Below are 18126 nucleotides of genomic sequence, written 5' to 3'. Positions count from 1 at the left end.
CCAGGCTTGATGCAGGATACAGGATGCTTGGGGCTGGTGCACCGGGATGACCCAGAGGGATGGTACGGGGAGGGGGATTCAGGACGGGGATTCAGGATGGGGAGCACGGGTACACCCATGGCGGATTCATGTTGATGTATGGCAAAACCAATACAATATTGTAAAGTAATTAACCTCCAATTAAAATAAATAAATTTATATTTTAAAAAAGATATGCACATAAAGAAAAGTTTAGTTCTATGCAGTCAAATACTAATAGAAGTTATCTCTGAAAGAATTAAAGACAATTTTTAAAAAGTTTTTTTAGAGACGTTTGATATGCACAGCAAAACTGAGAGGAAGATACAGAAGTTTCCCACATACCCCTCTCCCCCTCACATGCACAGCCTCCCCAGCCATCAACATCCCCCACCAGATGGTACATTTGTTGTAACCGATGAACCTACGCTGACAATTACTAATCACCCAAAGTCCATGGTTGACGTTAGGGTTCACTCTTGGTGTTGTATATTCCGATTGTGGATAAATGCAAGCACTGTTCTAGTGCCGTATATTTTCACTGCCCTAAAATCCTCTGTGCTCTGCCTATTCATTCCCCTTACCCTCTAGCCCTTGGTAACCACTTTTTACTGCCTACACAGTTTTGCTTTTCCCAGAGTGTTATATAGTTGGATGGCATCGCCGACTCAATGGATGTGAGTTTCAGCAAACTCCAGGAGACAGTGGAGGACAGGGAAGCCTGGAGTGCTGCAGTCCATGGGGTCAAAATAGTCGGACGAGACTGAGCGACTAAACGCATCCAGGTGTGTAGTGGTATCTCACTGCTGTTTTATTTTGCAGTTCCTTGACGACATATGATGCGGAGCATATTTGCATGTGCTTTTTTGCCATCTTATACCTGCTTGCCTGGTGGCTCAGAGGGTAAAACGTCTGCCTGCAATGTGGGAGACCCAGGTTCGATCCCTGGGTTGGGAAGATCCCCTGGAAAAGGAAATGGCAACCCACTCCAGGACTCTTGCCTGGAAAATTCCATGGACTGAGGAGCCTGGTAGGCTACAGTCCATGGGGTCGCAAAGAGTTGGTCACAACTGAGTGACTTCACTTTCACCTTCTTTGGTGAAGTGTCTGTTAAAGTTTTCAGCTCATTTTTTATTCTGGTTGTTTCCTTATTGTTGAATTTTAAGAGTTTTTCTGTATTATGGATAACACTCTTTTAACAGATGTGTCTTTTGTAAATATTTTCTTTCAGTCTGTGTCTTGCCTTCTCATTCTCTTGACATTGTCTTTTGCAAAAAAGTTTTTAGTTTGAATGAAGTCCAGATCATCAGTGCTTCCTTTTATGGACCATTCCTCAGGTGTCTCACCTTCATACTCAAGGTCATCGAAGTTTTCTCCCATGTTATCTTCTTGGAGTTTTCCAGTTTTGTGCTTTACATCTAGGTCTATGATGGACTTTGAGTTAATTTTTGAGAAGAGTATAAGGCCTGTGACTAGATTCTGTTTTCCTTTTTTTCATTGGATGTCAAGTTGTCTCAGTACCACTTGTTGAAAACACTCGGGCTTCGCTGGTGGCTCAGTGGTAAAGAATCCACCACCAGCCAATGCAGGAGACACGAGTTCAATGCCTGATCTGGGAAGATCCCACATGCCATGGGGCATCTACGCCCATGTGCCACAACTATTAAACCTGTGCTCCAGAGCCAGGAGCCTGTGAGGTCTAGAGCTATGCTCCACAGCAAGGGAAGCCACCACAAGAAGCTTGTGCACTGCAGCTAGAGGGTAGACACCACACACTGCAACTGGAAAAAGCTATGCAGCAACAAAGGCCAGCAGAGCAAGCTCAGCTACGTGTGCAACAAAGACCAGCCCAGCAAGCTCAGTTACGTGTGCAACAAAGACCCGCACGGCAAGCTCAGTTACGTGTGCAACAAAGACCCGCACGGCAAGCTCAGCTACGTGTGCAACAAAGACCCGCACGGCAAGCTCAGTTACGTGTGCAACAAAGACCAGCACAGCAAGCTCAGTTACATGTGTGCATTTGTTCAGCCCCATAGTGGTGAGGGGGCTGGGGTACAGTGGGCGTCAGGGACTTTGTTCTGAACCTGATGAGACATGTTCCTAAGGGCACAGAACTGTTCAGCCTCCAGGAAATCATCCTCACACGGAAGAGAGGAATCAGATTTTGTTTTCTGAAATTGATTGGGATCTAAAGCCTAAAATAAATGCTCATACTTTACAAAAAATAAAAACCTGTTTAATGGGAGCAAAATACTTTGCAAAAAATAAATTAAAAAAAGAAAAGACTGTCTTTGCTCCTTTGTCAAAGATAAGTTGACTATTTCTACATGGGTCTCCAGATAAATTTTTATTTTTATGCTATTTTTGGTATAGTTTAAAAATTATTTGCTACAATGAACACATATTGCTTACACAGTCAGAAGAAAAAACACTCTTTTCATTTTGGGGGGAAGATACCATTTTCTGTTCTATAAGTGGTCTTTCCACCCCTGGAAATTATTGGAATAACTGTGGTGAAACATTCATTCATTTAGGAAACATTTCAGTATGAGAAAATTCTGTATTGCCTGCAAAGACTGGCTGTATCTTGAAGGTTTTTCTCATCCAAATTTAAGCTTTTTCTCCCTATTTTATACTATAAAGATTACTGTAACAATATGAAATAAACTTCTGAAAGCAGGGGGGAAATCATCATGGCGATATCTTTCTTGTTTCTCCCTAATCTGTGTCCAGATAATGTTTTCAAAAGAAAGACTTCATTGAATTTGTTACAATATTGTTTCTGTTTGATGTTTTGAATTTTTGGCCTGGAGACACATGGGATCTCAGCTCCACAATCACAGATGGAACCTGTACCCCATGTATTGGGAGGTGAAGTCTCACCCCTGGACACCCAAGGAAGTGCCTGTATTCATGCCATTTCATCCAGTCATACTTAATCATCTGGCCTTCCTTTGACTTCTCTCTTCACAATCTACTAACTCATTCACTTAAAACCCTCTGCAATATTTCATATCTGGAGCATGTTTTGCTTTGTGCTAATTCTAAATGCATTTTTCAAGCTTCAACGGTTACTCTGTGCGACAGACAGGATCTTGTCTCATTCTTGTCTGGTACCCAGCTCTGAGCATGGTGATGGGCACAGAGGAGGTCGGTAGCCCCCGCGCTTATTGAGTGAATGAACCAGAGTATGGATAGTTGTGTTGGCAGGGAGGGGATGGTCTGTGTTTAGACCAAGCACAGGCGCAAAGCTAGACAATGCAAATGAGAACATCTTCCCCTCCCCAATCCTGAACCCTGACTCAGAGCCCTCTGGTGCCTTTTGTCTCCAAGCAGCAGGGAATCCAAGCAGAAAATGCACTATTAATGGTTCAATAAAACATTCAGGTCCTGGATGCAGCCCCATGGAGGCCGCGTGGCAGCCGGTAATACACATGTGCCGGCTCAGGAGGAAGTCCCAAACTCATTTAGTCTTATCTGTCATTAGGACCAAAGCCTGGGCTCCCCCGGGCCAGGCCTGGGGAACTCTTTCCCCATCGGAGGGCAAAGCGGCAGAACCAAGTTTTGGCAAGCCAGCTGAGTGTCTGGAAATTTCCCCTCCTGGAGGTCTGCACTCGGTTTTGTAATATATGACACAAGAGGCTCATCGCCTACCTTTCCCTCGGAGGAACAATGCCATTATCTTCAACCGACGATGCGACTTTGGGGTTTTTTTTTAAGCGCTGTGCTCCTGTGATTCAACAAGATACATTTTGCAAGTAATTCTGACGGCACCAGCTCCTGTTGCTTAGGGAAAGCTCTTTGATTGTAATGATGGCAGACAGAGCTGGAGGTACCAGCTGTGTGCATGACGAGTGTGGTCCACAGAGGCCCAGGGTGGGGAGATCCATGGGAGGGAGGGAGACCAGCAGGATGAAGTTCTTAAGTAATGTCTTTTAATTGATGGTGAAAACATGGACTGAGAGATCCACTATTTCATTTTTGCAAAGAATGAGTTTCTCTTTCAAAAAAAAAAAATATATATATGTCCTTATGTATGTGCATGGTGAGAGCTCTTTTGCTCAGTCATGTCTGACTTTTTTTGCGACCCCCACTGGACTGTAGTCCACCAGGCTCCTCTGTCTATGGGATCACATACCTGAGCAACTGAGCATGCACCATACACATATACAAATATATATATATTTTAGAAAGAAAATTGTTTTGATTCATAATAGAAAAATATTTTATATTCTTTACCATCACTCCACCTGGGAAGCCATATATATATATGTATAAAATCTGTTTTGTATTCTCCTCTCCCAAAACCATGAAATAGCTTTGGGAAGATAGTCATCTTGTGTGACAAACAGCATCATTTCGTGAAATGGCATTCTGTGAACTTTGTTTGGGGAGAGGGAGGATGAATGGGCCCTCCTCCCATGAGGAGGGGCAGGCTCAGACTGGCTGTAGCTGTTTCAGGCCCCTGACTGCACTGGCGAAGGAGAGATGTGAGTTAGTCTAGAAACAGGAGGTGTCATGAGATTAGGAGATTTTCACGTGACACGATTTGCTGAAAAAACAGAAAACTTTCCGTGCAGTTGCTTGACTGCTTGTATGTCTATTTCTGACAGGATTTTGAGGTTGGAGTCATCCTTGGGGGAACAGCCTCAAGAGGAGAACCCACACACTCTCCTGCTCTCTCTGATCAGTATTTAGGGGTTCCCTGGTGGCTCAGCGGTAAAGAATCCACCTGCCAATGCAGGAGACAGAGATTCAATCCTGGATCCAGGAAGATCCAACATGCCCCAGGGCCGCTAAGCCTGCACACCCTACAGCCCAGACTCCCCAACAAGAGAAGCCACCGCAATGAGGCGCCCACACACCACAACTAGAGTAGCCCCCACTCGGAATCTAGAGAAAATCCCAAGCAGTGATGAAGACCCAGCACAGCCAAGCATTAGGAAATAAAATTATTTAAAAAGTAAGGAATCAGTGTTAACCCTCCCTTAACACTCCAAAGACTGCCCTGAGTCTATCACCCCCTGAGCAAAAAGTCCCCAAGTCTTCCAGTTGCCAAGACAGAGCACAAATCATTGAGGCTGCCATTCCAGGCCTTCCACTGTCTCAGCCAGCTGGCTGGTCCAGCTTTCTGTCCGATCACCCTCTTCTGCCAAGCCTTCTCCACTCCAGGTCACCTGGCCTGTGCACTGGAATCCACCTTCTGGCCTATACATCTATCCGGATCTCACCCATCCTCCAGGACTCAGATCAAAAGCTTGCCTTTCAGCCAAGCCTTTCCCACCACCCAGGCAGGAGGGGACTCATCACCCTCACACACCAATGTATCTTTTGGAACAGTTTTACACACCCTTTTCCACTCTTACAACTCGTCTTCGAAGCCAGACTGTGAGCTCTTTGGGTGCAAGGATTTTTATTATAGCTCACTGAATCTCTTGCCTATTAATATGTGCCTTGTGTGATGAAATAGCTGATGTTCAATCAATATACGTGAGATTCGTTGACTTCAGGATGCTTGGCACTGTGCTCAGTTGAAGAGGAACAGGAGAGAATATATATGCATCCCTCAGGTGGTTTATGCGCTTCCCAGGTGGTGAAGTGAAGTGAAGTGAAAGTCGCTCAGTCGTGTCCGACTCTTTGCAACCCCATGGACTATACAGTCCGTGGAATTCTCCAGGCCAGAATACTGGAGTGGGTGGCCTTCCCCTTCTCCAACTGATCTTCTTGACCCAGGAATCAAATCAGGGTATTCTGTATTGCAGGCACGTTATTTACCAACTGAGCTATGTGGGAAGCCCTCCCAGGTGGTGCTAGAGGCAAAGAATGCCTGCCGGTGCAAGAGACGCAAGAGACTCCGGTTCAATCTCTGGGCCAGGGGAAGATCCCCTGGAACAGGAAATCACAACCTGAGCCAGTACTTTTGTCTAGAAAATCCCATGGACAGAGGAACCTGGCAGGCTACAGTCTATGGGGCCAAAGAGAGTCTGACATGATTCAGCAGCTGAGCACGCAAGTGGTTTGCAATCCTCCTGACAGGCAAGATGTGAAACTGGCAGGGAACAGCAGGGGGCGCACCAGGCAATGCAAACTGCAAATCTGACTACAAGCAATTGTCCTGGAAAAGGTTCTAGAAGCTCAGGAGAGGAAAAGGGCAACTTTTAATTAGTTGTAAGGTTTCCCTGGTAGCTCAAATGGTAAAGCATCTGCCTGCAATGCAGGAGACCTGGGTTCGATCCCTGGGTCTGGAAGATCCCCTGGAGAAGGAACTGGCAACCCACTCCAGTATTCCTGCCTGGAAAATCCCATGGATGGAGGAGCCTGGCAGGCTACTGTCAATGGGGTTGCAAAGAGTCGGACACGACTGAATGACTAACACTTTAATTAGTTGTAAGACGTGGTTGTACTTGAGATGAGCTTGAGAGGCAATTATATGTCATAGTATTTATGTGGTGGCTCCCCAGGTAGCTCAGACAGTAAAGAACCTGCCTGTAATGTGGGAGACCTGGGTTCGATCCCTCAGTCAGGAAGATCCTCTGGAGAAGGGAAAGGTTACCCACACCAGTTTTCTGGTCTGGAGGATTCCATGGACAGAACAGCCTAGCAGGTTATAGTTCATGGGGTCGCAAAGAGTCAGACACGACTGAGCCTCTTTCACTTTCCCTGGTGGTTAAGAATCTGCCTAACAATGCAGGAGACACAGGTTCGATCCCAGGGTCAGGAAGATGCCCTGGAGAAGGTCTTGGCAACCCACTCCAGTACTCTTGCCTGGGAAATCCCATGGAGAGACGAGCCTGGTGGGCTACAGTCCATGAGGTCCCAAAAGAGTTGGACACGACTAAAACAACAAGTATTTTTGTGATACCTTAGCATTTTCAAAGCCCCTTCCATTACACTGACTGAATAAATGTTATACCATGTTAGGTATTACTGGACCCATTTTAAAGAATAAGTGGACAAGGTCCTGGAAGCAGGAGAGATTTAGCCAGAGTCACATGGCAGGGTAGGGGCAAAGCTGGGACTCAAACTCCGATCTTTGGAGTTCAAATTGAATGGGCCTTGCAGTGCGCCCACTGCTTCAAACTGTTATTATCCACTGCCTTTAAATTTTGGATGTAAAGGATTTTGGAGTAAGCTAATGAAGCAAAATGAAAATGGCATTATTGGGCACACCGGGGTAGGGGGTAGGATGGGGTAAAGGGATAATTAGGGAGTTTGGGATGGACATGTACACACTAAGTAACAACCTTAGTCATTTTAAATGGATAACTTAGGACCTACCGTATAAAAGTAAGTGAAACGTTGGGCACAGAACCAGAATCATGGACGTAAAAAACAGACTGGTGGTTGCCAAGGAGGAGGGGGTTCGGGGAGGGATGGAGTACGGGGTGGAGGTGAGCAGAGGTCAACTTTTATATGTAGAATGGATAACAGACAAGGTCCTACTGTATAGCCCAGGGAACTATATTTGATATCCTGTGATAAATCATAATGGAAAAGAATGTTTAAAAAAAGAATGTGTATGTATATATGTGTATAACTGAACCATGGTGCTCTACAGCAGAAATTAACACGACATTGTAAATCAACTGCACTTCAATTAAAGAAATTAATTTTTGAAATTAATTTAAAATATTGGGCAAGGGGCTGTGTACAGGATAGATTGAAGGGGTGGGAGTGCTGGGGAGCTCTGACAAATGGCAATAAAGGTGAAATGATGGCACTTGATAACCCTCCGAATGCAGAGGATGGGAAAAGAGAGAGGAGGGAAACACTCAGGTTATAAGCTGAGCAGCTGTGATGATGAGGTTGTGACTCTGGTAGTGTGGGCGGGATGCGTCAGAGTGGATAGGACAGCATCCCTGTGGGTATCGAGGTGAGCGAGTGAGGATTCCTGAAGGCGATGAAAACGTGGCAAGCGGGCTGAGACCTAAGGGCCTCCCCCAGGGAGTAAAGGCAATGAGCTTATCTTCACACCCTGTGCCTAATTTGGGACTTCCTTGGTAGTCCAGCGGCTGAGACTCTCAAAGCAGGGGGCCGGGGTTCAAACCCTGGCTGGGAAATTAGATCCCACATGTCACAACTAAGAGTTCACATGCCCGCAACAAAATGCAGCACAGCCATCTTATTAATCATTATAATAATACGTTAAACTATAATAAAGCCATCTTTATTATGTATTAATAAATAACTTATGCCGAATTTAACAGAGGGACCAGCTCCAGACCTGGAGAAGGAAATGGCAACCCACTCCAGCACTCTTGCCTGGGAAATCCCACAGAGGAGCCTGATGGGCTACAGTCCATGGGGTTACAGAGTTGGATGCGACTGAGTCTGAGCGGCAGCTCCAGAGGGGTTCTGTAGCATTTATTTATAGAAAGTGATGGAACATAAGCATATTAGCGCCCCCCACCCCCAGCCCCCGGTATTCATATGCTAACCTACCATCCTACAAAACTCAGGGCCGGCAATCTGGAGCCTGTGAAGTGCCTGGAGGCCTTCTTCCTCCTGAGCATGCCAAGCCTTACGGTTCCAAGATCGCCGCTTTCCAAGTTCCAGGATACAGCTCCTCATGGGGATGGGACTCTTAAGACATGGCCCTGAGAACTGCGCAGGTACCAGGGGCACCAAGATACAGCAAAGCAGGACAGCCAGGGCTTGGGTAACCCCGGGGGAGGATGGAACCCACTGTGCACAGCAGTCACCCAGTGGCCCAGTGACCTTTAGTTCCCTTTCTGGGGTTTCATCCCCCTTATCTGATGGGCACAGTATCACTTCCCCCTGTTATTAATACACATGCCTTCCCCACACACCAAATTTGTCTGTTGAAGTGCTCATCCGCAGGACCTCGGAATGTGACTGTTTGAAGATGGAGTCTACGGGAGGTGACTAAGGTTAAATAGAACGATCAGGGTGGGCCCCGATCCCGTATGACGGGTGTCCTTCTAAGAAGGGATGAAGATACAGAACACAGAGAGACCAGACCACGTGAAGATACAGGGAGGAGAAGACAGAAGGAGAGAGGCCTCTGGAGGATCCTCTAAAGCCCAGCCAGCCAGCCTCCGGAACAGGGAGAAAACGAACATCTGTTGTTCAGCCAGCCGCTCAAGCTGACCTGTATATCCCATAATCCTGATGCTGCCCAGAATGAAGCCCGGATGCCCCTTCCTACACACTCAGAACCTGCCATTGACCTTCAGTATCTTAACATTTTGTTCAAAAAGTAAGAAAATATATCCCATCTCTCCCTTCTCACCCAAACAGCTCCCTCACTTCCGGCAGATCTACAGTTGGCACCAGGTTATGTACTCCCTCATTCTCTCATTTCTAAGCCACCAGTGTGTGTCCTGTGCCCCAGGCTAGCTTCTCAAGGGCGGGACACCTGAGTTCACCCCTTTGGCTTCCCAGTCCCAGCACTTGGCTGGATGCTCTGGATTGTAAGACCACAACAATGGGCTATTTTGCCTTGAAACTGGATTTGCCCAACTCTTCATTTATTTTTTTTTTAATTTATTTGATTGTGCCAGGTCTTAGTTGTAGGATCTCTGATCTTCTTTATGGCAGGTGGGATCTAGTTCCCCAACCAAGGATCGAACCCGGGCTCCCCTGCATTGGAAGCATAGCACCGTAGCCAATGAACCACCAGGGAAGTCCCCTAACTCTTCCTTCAAAACAATCACTATCACTCAGCTTTCCCTGCAAAACCATCAAATCCCACTGCTGGAGAAAAGAGGCTGGAGAGAGACAGGAGAGTCTCTTGATTTTCAAATCCATTTGTGTTTTGATTGAAGGTATTTGACAGTGAGGAGAGGGTTTGCCCTCTTTGAAAATAGGAAACAGCTTCTCCGTCTGGGACCCTGCTAGTGTGGTTACTAAGGAGACCAATCGGCGGTAGGTACCGTAATTAATCACTAAATTCCCAGCAGCCAAATCCCTGGCGATGAGAGGCTCTTTCCTTTGAGAGAGACAAGTCCTGTGTGGGTGGAAGGTCGAGGAGTTCATGGTGGGAGCCCAGTCCTGCCTGCCTGCCTCCTCCTGCAGCTCCCTCGACTGAGATTTGCCAGCGATTGTTTTAAGAGCTTCTAAATCTGCCTCCAGGCTTATCTGTTAGAACTGAATGAAGAATAGAGCTCTTTTCCAGTTATTGCGACGTGGGGAACCATGAGCAGCAAAGTCTCCCCTGACACCCTCTACGAGGCGGTGCGGGAAGTCCTGCATGGGAACCAGCGCAAGTGCCGGAAGTTTTTGGAGACGGCGGAGCTTCAGACCAGCCTGAAGAACTATGACCCTCAGAAGGACAAACGTTTCCCGGGCACCGTCAGGCTTAAGTCCACTCCCCGCCCCAAGTTCTCCGTGTGTGTCTTGGGGGACCAGCAGCATCGTGTTGAGGCCAAGGCTGTGGATATCCCCCACATGGACACTGAGGCGCTGAGGAAACTCAACAAGAATAAGAAACTGGTCAAGAAGCTGGCCAAGAAATATGATGCCTTTTTTGGCTTCAGAGTCTCTGATCAAGCAGATCCCACGAATCCTGTGCCCAGGCCTGAACAAGGCTGGCAAGTTCCCTTCCCTGATGACCCACAATGAGAACATGGTGGCCAAAGTTGATGAAGTCCATGATCAAGTTCCAGATGAAGAAGGTGCTATGTCTGGCAGTGGCTGTTGGCCACATGAAGATAACAGATGATGAGCTTCTGTACAACACCCACTTAGCGGTCGACGTCCTAATAGTGTCATTGCTCAAGAAAAATTGGCAGAACGTCAGGGCCTTGTACATTAAGAGCACCATGGGCAAGCCCCAGTGTCTGTATTAATGCACAACTTAATAAACCATACACAACCATCAAAAAGAAAAAAAGAATAGATATATGTCGATGTATGGAGAAGGAAATGGCAACCTACTTCAGTGTTCTTGCCTGGAGAATTCCATGGACAGAGGAGCCTGGTGGGCTGCCGTCTATGGGGTCGCACAGAGTCAGACACGACTGAAGCGACTTAGCAGTAGCAGCATACGTGAATCACTGCTGTACATCAGAAACTAACACAACATTCTTAATCAACTGTACTCCAATATGGGCTTTTCAGGGGGTGCTGGAGTAAAAGATCCACCCGCCAATGCGGGAGAGTAGGGTTCAATCCCCGGGGCAGGAAGATCCCCTGGAGGAGGAACTGGCAACCGATTGCAGTATTCTTGCCTGGAAAAAAATTCCTATAGACGGAGGAGCCTGGTGGGCTACAGTCCATGGGGTCATGAAGAGTTGAACACAACTGAAGCAATTGAGCACATATTCTAATATGAAATTAAAATTTAAAAAAAAAAACTGAATGGCTCTAAAGCTTGTAGCCACCTGGCTTGGGCCCCTTGATTGCAAGAGGATGGTGAGCTGGTATGGACAGAGATGACCTTTCTGCTCCAATGATTTGAGTAAGTGGGTGTTGTCATTCAGAAGAGCAGAGGGCAGCTTGATGCTCCAAGACCAAGTCCTACCTCCAAGGGAAGCCTGTGGACCTCAAGGTGCCATGATTCAGCCACCAAGTGCAGAGGAAAAAAACTTTAAGTGACCCTGAGCACCCAAGTTGCACCCACCAAGTTTGTATCCCTGCTACTTGGCTCCTGCTCTTCCCAGAGGCAAGGTTCACACGCGCACACACACACACACACTCCCCCCACATACACAGACACGACTGTGACCATAAATTCCTCTGGGCTCATTCCTGCCCTCCTCTTCAGGTGGTACAGGAAACGGCCTCCCACAAAATGCAGCTTCATTCAACCCAAGGGGAACTTCCAGTTCATTCAGTTCAATTCTTCCATTTGCTTCTTCCATAAAGAAGCAAAGAAAAACGCAGAGACGTTAAATGACTTTTCACTCTTGCTTTTTCTTTCTCTCCACTTCAAGGGAAGAAGAGTGTTTGGCCACCCAACACCCAGCGAATAGGAAGATGCTCAAAAGTAAGAAGACCATGGAAGATGTTTTTCGACTTCAGGTAACAGAAAACCCAAGAAAGTGACTGAAACAAAACGTGGTGGTTAAAGTTAGCAATGGTTCCAGTGAACAGCCTCTGTATAGCCACGTCTTTGTCCTCTGACCTTGGGGGTCTCCACCCAACCTGGCTCTGGACTGGCCTTATGACAGTCCCAGGTGGCCCAGCAGTAAAGAATCCATCTGCTAATGCAGGAGACAAAAGAGATGCGTGTTCAACCCCTGAGTCGGAAAGATCCCCTGCAGGAGGAGATGGCAACCCGCTCTAGTATTCTGCAAAAGTCCATGGACAGAAGAGCCTGGTGGGCTACTGTCCATGGGGTCACAAAGAGTTAGATGTCACTGAGCACACACACACAGCCAAAGCAAACGGAGGGCCGGCACCAGGCTTAGGTAACCCCCAGGAATTCTGCATGCTTGGTGCTTGCCTGGCTGGGACATACTTACTTGAACTTGCACCCCAGACCATGCCAGACCAGCCTGCTCAGGGGATGAGAGACGCAGGAAGGATAAGACACTTGGGAGAGAACCAAGGTGCCCCCAGCCAACAACCAGCCCATCTATAGCCAACTGCAGAGTCATAGGGCGCCTGAGACCAAGGCTGCCCTGCCCCTCCCAGCCTAAGTAACCAATCTGCAGGATCAGGAACCAAATAAGTGGTTTGTTGTTTAACGAATTCTCTGACTTTGGTGTGGCTTGTTAGGAGCAAAGAGCAAACCGAAGCCTGACATTTGAAATAAACATCTGAATTTTTTTCTCTTGGAAAAAAGTTAGAAATTGGAAATCCAGGATTGGTATGGCAGAACAGAGTCATCCAGGACCCAGAATCCTTCTGTTTTGATGCTCCATCATCTTTAGTTCATGGCTTTCATCCTCAAAGCCATCTCATGATCCAAGATAGCTGCTGAAGCTCCACTCATCACATTTGTTTCCAGGAAGGCAGGCAGTAGGGTAAAGAAGAGGCCTCTTCTAGTTGAAGTTTTCCCCTTAAAAGAGTTTTCCCTGGAAGCTCCACCCAATGACTGGCAGATTGATTCTCGTTGGCTACCCTTGGCCACAAGGAAGGCTGGGAAAGCTAGGCTTTTAGTTGAGTGCTTTGCCACCTAGAATAAAAAAACCAGGGGTACTGTATAGTAAGGAAGAACAGGGAAATGGGTATTGGGTAGGCCACCAGCAACATCTGCCACAGCGTGTGTGAAACCAAGCTCCAGTCCCCAACATACATCAGGATGCAAACCTGATCACATGCCATGCTGATTTCTCAGAGCTCACAGTGGTGGCTTTGCCCTATCGTAACGAAGTGTAAGATTTGGGCAACAGAAACCTAGGCGGAAAACTGTGCGTATGCCAGTCTCCTGGGCCTCTCTACACAGATGAATGGATGCTTTATTCTTAGAACTTGTTGCTCGTAACCTGGGGCAGATGTTGCTTGCTTGTTCTCTTGCTGTTTTTCCAAAAAATTGAAATATGATTCGTACAGCATAAAGTTCACTGTTTTAAGGGACAGAATTGAGTGGAGGTTTTAGCATATTCACTATGTTGCGCAGCATCAGCCCTATCTAATTCCAGAACCGTTCCATCACCCTCAGAAGAAACCCTGTACCCATTAGGAGTCAGAGCAGATGCTTTCTTTAATGTTTCTGCATCCAGTCTCAGGTTGATGCAAGACCCAGACTCGAGACATGAGAGAGTGCTGAAGATCCTTGCAGCACTAGGCTCGAACCCTGGGATTCTGGAATATTTGTGGATCTTCTTGGGACAGCCAAGGAGGAAGTCCTGGTGTGATTCACCTGCAGCTGGGAAAGGAGGGAGGCACAAGGGCATGCAGAATTGAAACACTCCCTGCCGAGACTGCTGTTGTCATTCCATCTGTAACTCGCGTCCAATTCTTTGCAACCCCACGGACTACAGCAGACCAGCCTCCGCTGTCCTTCTTTCCTGGCAGCAGATGAATTACACCATGACCTCCTTCTTGCCGGAGGAGCCCTCATGAGCTGACCATGAGCTCTTTCCACACAGAGAAGGGAAAGACGCTGCATGCTGCAGGTCAGGTGCTTGGGTGGCGACACCCTTAAGTGTAGCAGCAGGTTTAAAAGCACTCTGTTGTGACAGTAAGCTGTTGGCAGAGGGAGTTTCAGATTCAGTTGATCTGATTCCATGGGAAGAGATGAAGAGTGTGCAGAACTCGCCTTTATTAAAGGTGTCGTAGATTCCGAATACAAACAGAATCTCGTTTTTCTACCCACATTGCCATCCTGGGAGGTATTTGACTTTCCCCCTTCATAGGAGGAGACCTGAGGTTCACAGAGAGCTCGCTCTAATCAGAATCTCAGGCATGAAGTGCTGAGTCTCGTATCTCAACACCTTCCACTGTGAGCACCTGGGAGGCACCCGGGCCGCCCCAGAGCAGGGGTGGCCATTCCCTCCAGCGGCCTAGTTGCGGCTGCCTGCGGGCAGGGATAGCTGGAGGGGACTCATCTGAATTCAGCTCTGGGCTTGTCTTTGCCAGTGGGAGCTCCCCCCGCTTCTGCCCACTCCCGCTTCTTCATTCTCAGGAGAAAAGGTTGCTCAAGGAGACTCCAGGACTGGGGTCTGCCTTGTCACTGTCACCAGGAGGCTTTTTTTTTTTTTTTCCTTCCTGACTTGCCAGAGCTCCCCGTCAGTCCTCCTAGCGCCTCTGGAAGCAGAGCAGAGGCAGCTGTGGGATCCTGGCTGAGCAGCGTCCAGGTAAAGCAGTTGGGGGGTGGCCTGATGGGGCGCCTGAGATGTCACAGGTCTGAGCACAGAGCCAAGGCGGGCGGGGAACAGCCAGGAAGGGCTGTAGGTTCTGCTGCTCGCCTGATTAAGGGGGTCAGCCGTGTGTATGTGTCATCGAGGTGGGCAGGGAAGGGGAGGGCTGTGCGTGTGGGGGGAGGATATATATGCCGGTGTGGCTGACACGGCGGAGCCTCACACCCGGAGGAGCCCGGTTACTGACAGCTCGCAGGTAGGCGACTGCGCGCGAAGCCCTCCGCCCCAAGACACGCTGCTGGGAGCCTGGGGAAGTGGCGGGCGGGCGGCAAGGCTGTCTCCCCAGCCCCTCTCCTTTGTCCAGCGTAGATGCTGCTGGCCTCCCTTTAGATCATTCACTCGTCTTTTCCGTGCTCTCATGGGGGTGGGGGGTAGCGGTGGAGGGGAGGGCTAAGGCTTTATTCTGCAGAGAGATGCAGAAGAGCTGAACTTGGGAAGGAGGAAAAGTTTCCATTCCCCAGGTGTGGTCCCTACTTTGTCACTGCTGTCCGCGGCGAAGAGGTGGTTGTAGAAGTGAGGCTGGGGGAGCGGCAGGCACTGGGGGGTGGGGTGGGGGCTTGCCTTGCAAGGCAACCGTCCGGAAGCGCCCCCACCCCCGACCTACCCCTCCAGGCACACTTTAGGAGGGGTTTCTCTCTGTGACGGACTTCCTTGCACAGTGGGTGCAGGCTGCTTTTCAACATATCACTGAACTCGATTGCGATTTGGCTTTTTCATCCCGAGGGAACCCTGCTCCCCTCGGCACCGAATACAAATGGCTAGTGGTGATGTGGAGAAGAGTCGCAGCCTGCCCTGGGCTTGACCGGTACCCAGCCGATCGCGGTCGCTGTGTGTGAATTCCGCCGTGTATTTCCGCAGGGTTGACCTTGGTCTCCAGACCCTCATTCTTTCGGAGATCTGTTCTCTTTTTTGCATCTTTCTTCCTCCTACCCATCTCTGCCACCTAAAGGTTTCTGCTGGGGTCCTGCGAAAACGACGTTCAGAAGTCATCCAAACTCTGGCTCTCGCTCAGCCTCCTTTTCCTCTCTCTCTCTTTGTGCGTCTCTCTCCCTGCGGGTCTGGCTTTCCCCTCCCACCGCTACCCATCTTTATCCTCCCGCATCTCATTCTGAACATGGCCAAGTTCTGAGGGAATTTCAAGTAAGTCAGGATGATTCGGGAAACGGACTATTTAAAGCAAGCAGCTTTGGACTTGAATACCCTGATCCTGGGTTTCAACATCTGTGTTTCGCTTCCTCGAGCAGCCCATAATTGCCCCAATTATAACCAATAACATTGTTCAGCAGACTAACAAAAGATGAGCTTCGCATGGCATTTGCCAGCAAGCCGAAACCGGAGTTTTCAACATAGAGGATTTGAGGCGCGCGGGGGGCGGGGGGTGGGGGCAGCGGGGGGTGGTGGCGGGCGGGCAGACGGGTGACTGCCTGGCTTCTTCTCAAAACCTCCGAAGGAAATTGCTGCTCTCTGCCTGCCTGTGGGTGGCTGCTGCAGGCACGCTCCTCTTTCTCAATTATAAAGTGTGGCAGGGAAAAAGGTCTGCACCCTTCCGCTGATGATGCTGCAATACCTTTCACAAAAAGCATTCGCGTTCCTTTGGACTGGCTGAGTCTGCTGCCGCGGAGGGTCCCTGGAAAGACTGTGCCCCCAACCATCACCTTGGTAGAAGGAACAGCTTCCGCGGTTCCATGTGCTGCCTGTTGAGGGCGCTCTGGTGCAGCGGCAGGGTCCTTGGGCTCAGTTCCATTCTCCCTGGCTTTATCAGCTAAAGGCTGAGGGTACAGGGGATTTAGAGGATGCAGATTTAGCATTATCAACAAAGGGAGTAATTGCAGGATCAGGCGCAAAGCGGTGTTTCTGGAGCCCAAAACAGGAGCTGTCGCGAAGCTATTCTGTATTCAATCAATCAGGTATTTATTATGCTCCACCAAGCAGGGGTCGATCCAACAGAGGTGATAATAACAGCCTTTACATTCACACAACGATTTACATCTTAGCGCTTTCACACCCATTATCCTCCGCGACAGCAATGAGAGATGGTGTCATTATCTCCATGGCGCAGTCGAAGAAACTGAAGCTGAGAGGTTAAATAATCTGTTTCAGGATGTGGCCGAGGGGACCGAGCCAGCCTTGCTGGCTCCAGTGCACGGCCCTCTACGAACCTGGGGTGCTTACAAACTAAGGGGGTGGGGATGGAGCAACACACAGTGAAAGAATTCGAGGAGGATGCAAGGCTGGGTGTAATTAAGTCCTAAATTTCGTAGTCCAGACAGCAAGCGCTGTAGGCATTTGGAGGAAGGAGCGCCTGCTCAGAGAGTCCAGGATTTCAAGCCGGTCAGGGAAGGAGATAGAATCTGGATGACCCAAGGGTTTTGGAGAGGGAGGTGGCCGCCAGAACAAAGGCACAAAAAGAGGGCAAAGGAATGGACATGTATTGAAACCTACTGTATGCCAGACAGTGAGCTAAACTTATCTATATGTCTATTTCATGCTAATGAGCACACACACACACACAGTAGGGATGGGAGATCTGGGGTGAGTTTTCTATACTTTTATCCATACTCAGTGAGACCCACACACACCCCGCAAGCCCCAGCTCCCACGAAGGAAATCTACCTGATAAGCATCTGGCTAGAGAACAGGAGTAACAACAGCTTTCACGGCTTGAATGGCTGGGAGCTCATCAGGCAACCTCAATGTTCTAAACACTTCTATTTAAATGCCTTTAGGTCCTCCTAGTCACCAACATGCCACTTTCCTTCTAAACACAAACTAGCTGTGAGATGTATGGCACGCCTATTTGGGGGGCAAGCCGGTTTTCTGGGCATCTTCCTAGATCTATGATCACGTTCGATGTTGATTTTCTACGATCCTGAGATTTTTCAAATACTAGATGATGTCTCAGTGTTGCAGACACACAGCATCGCCGGCTCTGATGGGACTGACTGGGTGAGTGACGTGTGGAGCCGGCCTCCAAGGAGTCTAGGTCTCAGTGAAAATGTCAGCGGATCACCCGCACATACCCAGGCTCTGCCTAGCCACCCAGGCTGGGAGCCAGCCTCCCCGTAGCTCACTCTCCACCCCTCCACCCAGTCCCCATTCATCCTTTCATTCATTCAGCCGAGAAACGTGCCTGGATTCCTGATGAGAGCCCGCAGTGCTGAGTGCCTGGGAAACTGACCGGGCAGCCTGTCCTCAGAGATCCTGGCCAATGTCACTCTCTATTAATGGGTCCAGGCTGGTGGTCTCCGAAAGGGGTGTGTGTGCCTAACAGTCCAGCGGGCTTTGGGAAACACATTGAATTTTTTTATGTGGTTATCTTATCTTTCTTAATTTGCAC

At 48.6% G+C, this 18126-nt stretch overlaps 1 protein-coding gene and 1 pseudogene across 3 annotated transcripts in view; both read left to right on the top strand.

Annotated features, from left to right (window-relative positions):
- LOC102179851 lies at positions 10177-10829 on the top strand (annotated as a pseudogene).
- The window catches only part of PNOC (prepronociceptin), a 29453-nt gene continuing 25979 nt past the window's right edge, over positions 14653-18126 (top strand). Inside the window, exon 1 of one of the 3 annotated variants that reach the window (XM_005683550.3) lies at positions 14653-14726. Coding sequence is in view for 1 of the 3 variants with exons in the window: in XM_018051866.1 (XP_017907355.1) it covers positions 14863-14985 (123 nt within the window). In the remaining 2 variants the exon portion in view is untranslated. Of the gene's footprint in view, positions 14727-14800; positions 14986-18126 lie in introns of those variants that run through there. The other 2 variants (XM_018051866.1, XM_018051867.1) reach the window with 2 other exon arrangements.

Source organism: Capra hircus, chromosome 8 (assembly GCF_001704415.2).
Source record: "Capra hircus breed San Clemente chromosome 8, ASM170441v1, whole genome shotgun sequence".
NCBI lineage: Eukaryota > Metazoa > Chordata > Mammalia > Artiodactyla > Bovidae > Capra > Capra hircus.
The sequence above is the reverse complement of the archived record's forward strand: the minus strand, read 5'-3'. Positions and strand labels throughout refer to the sequence as shown.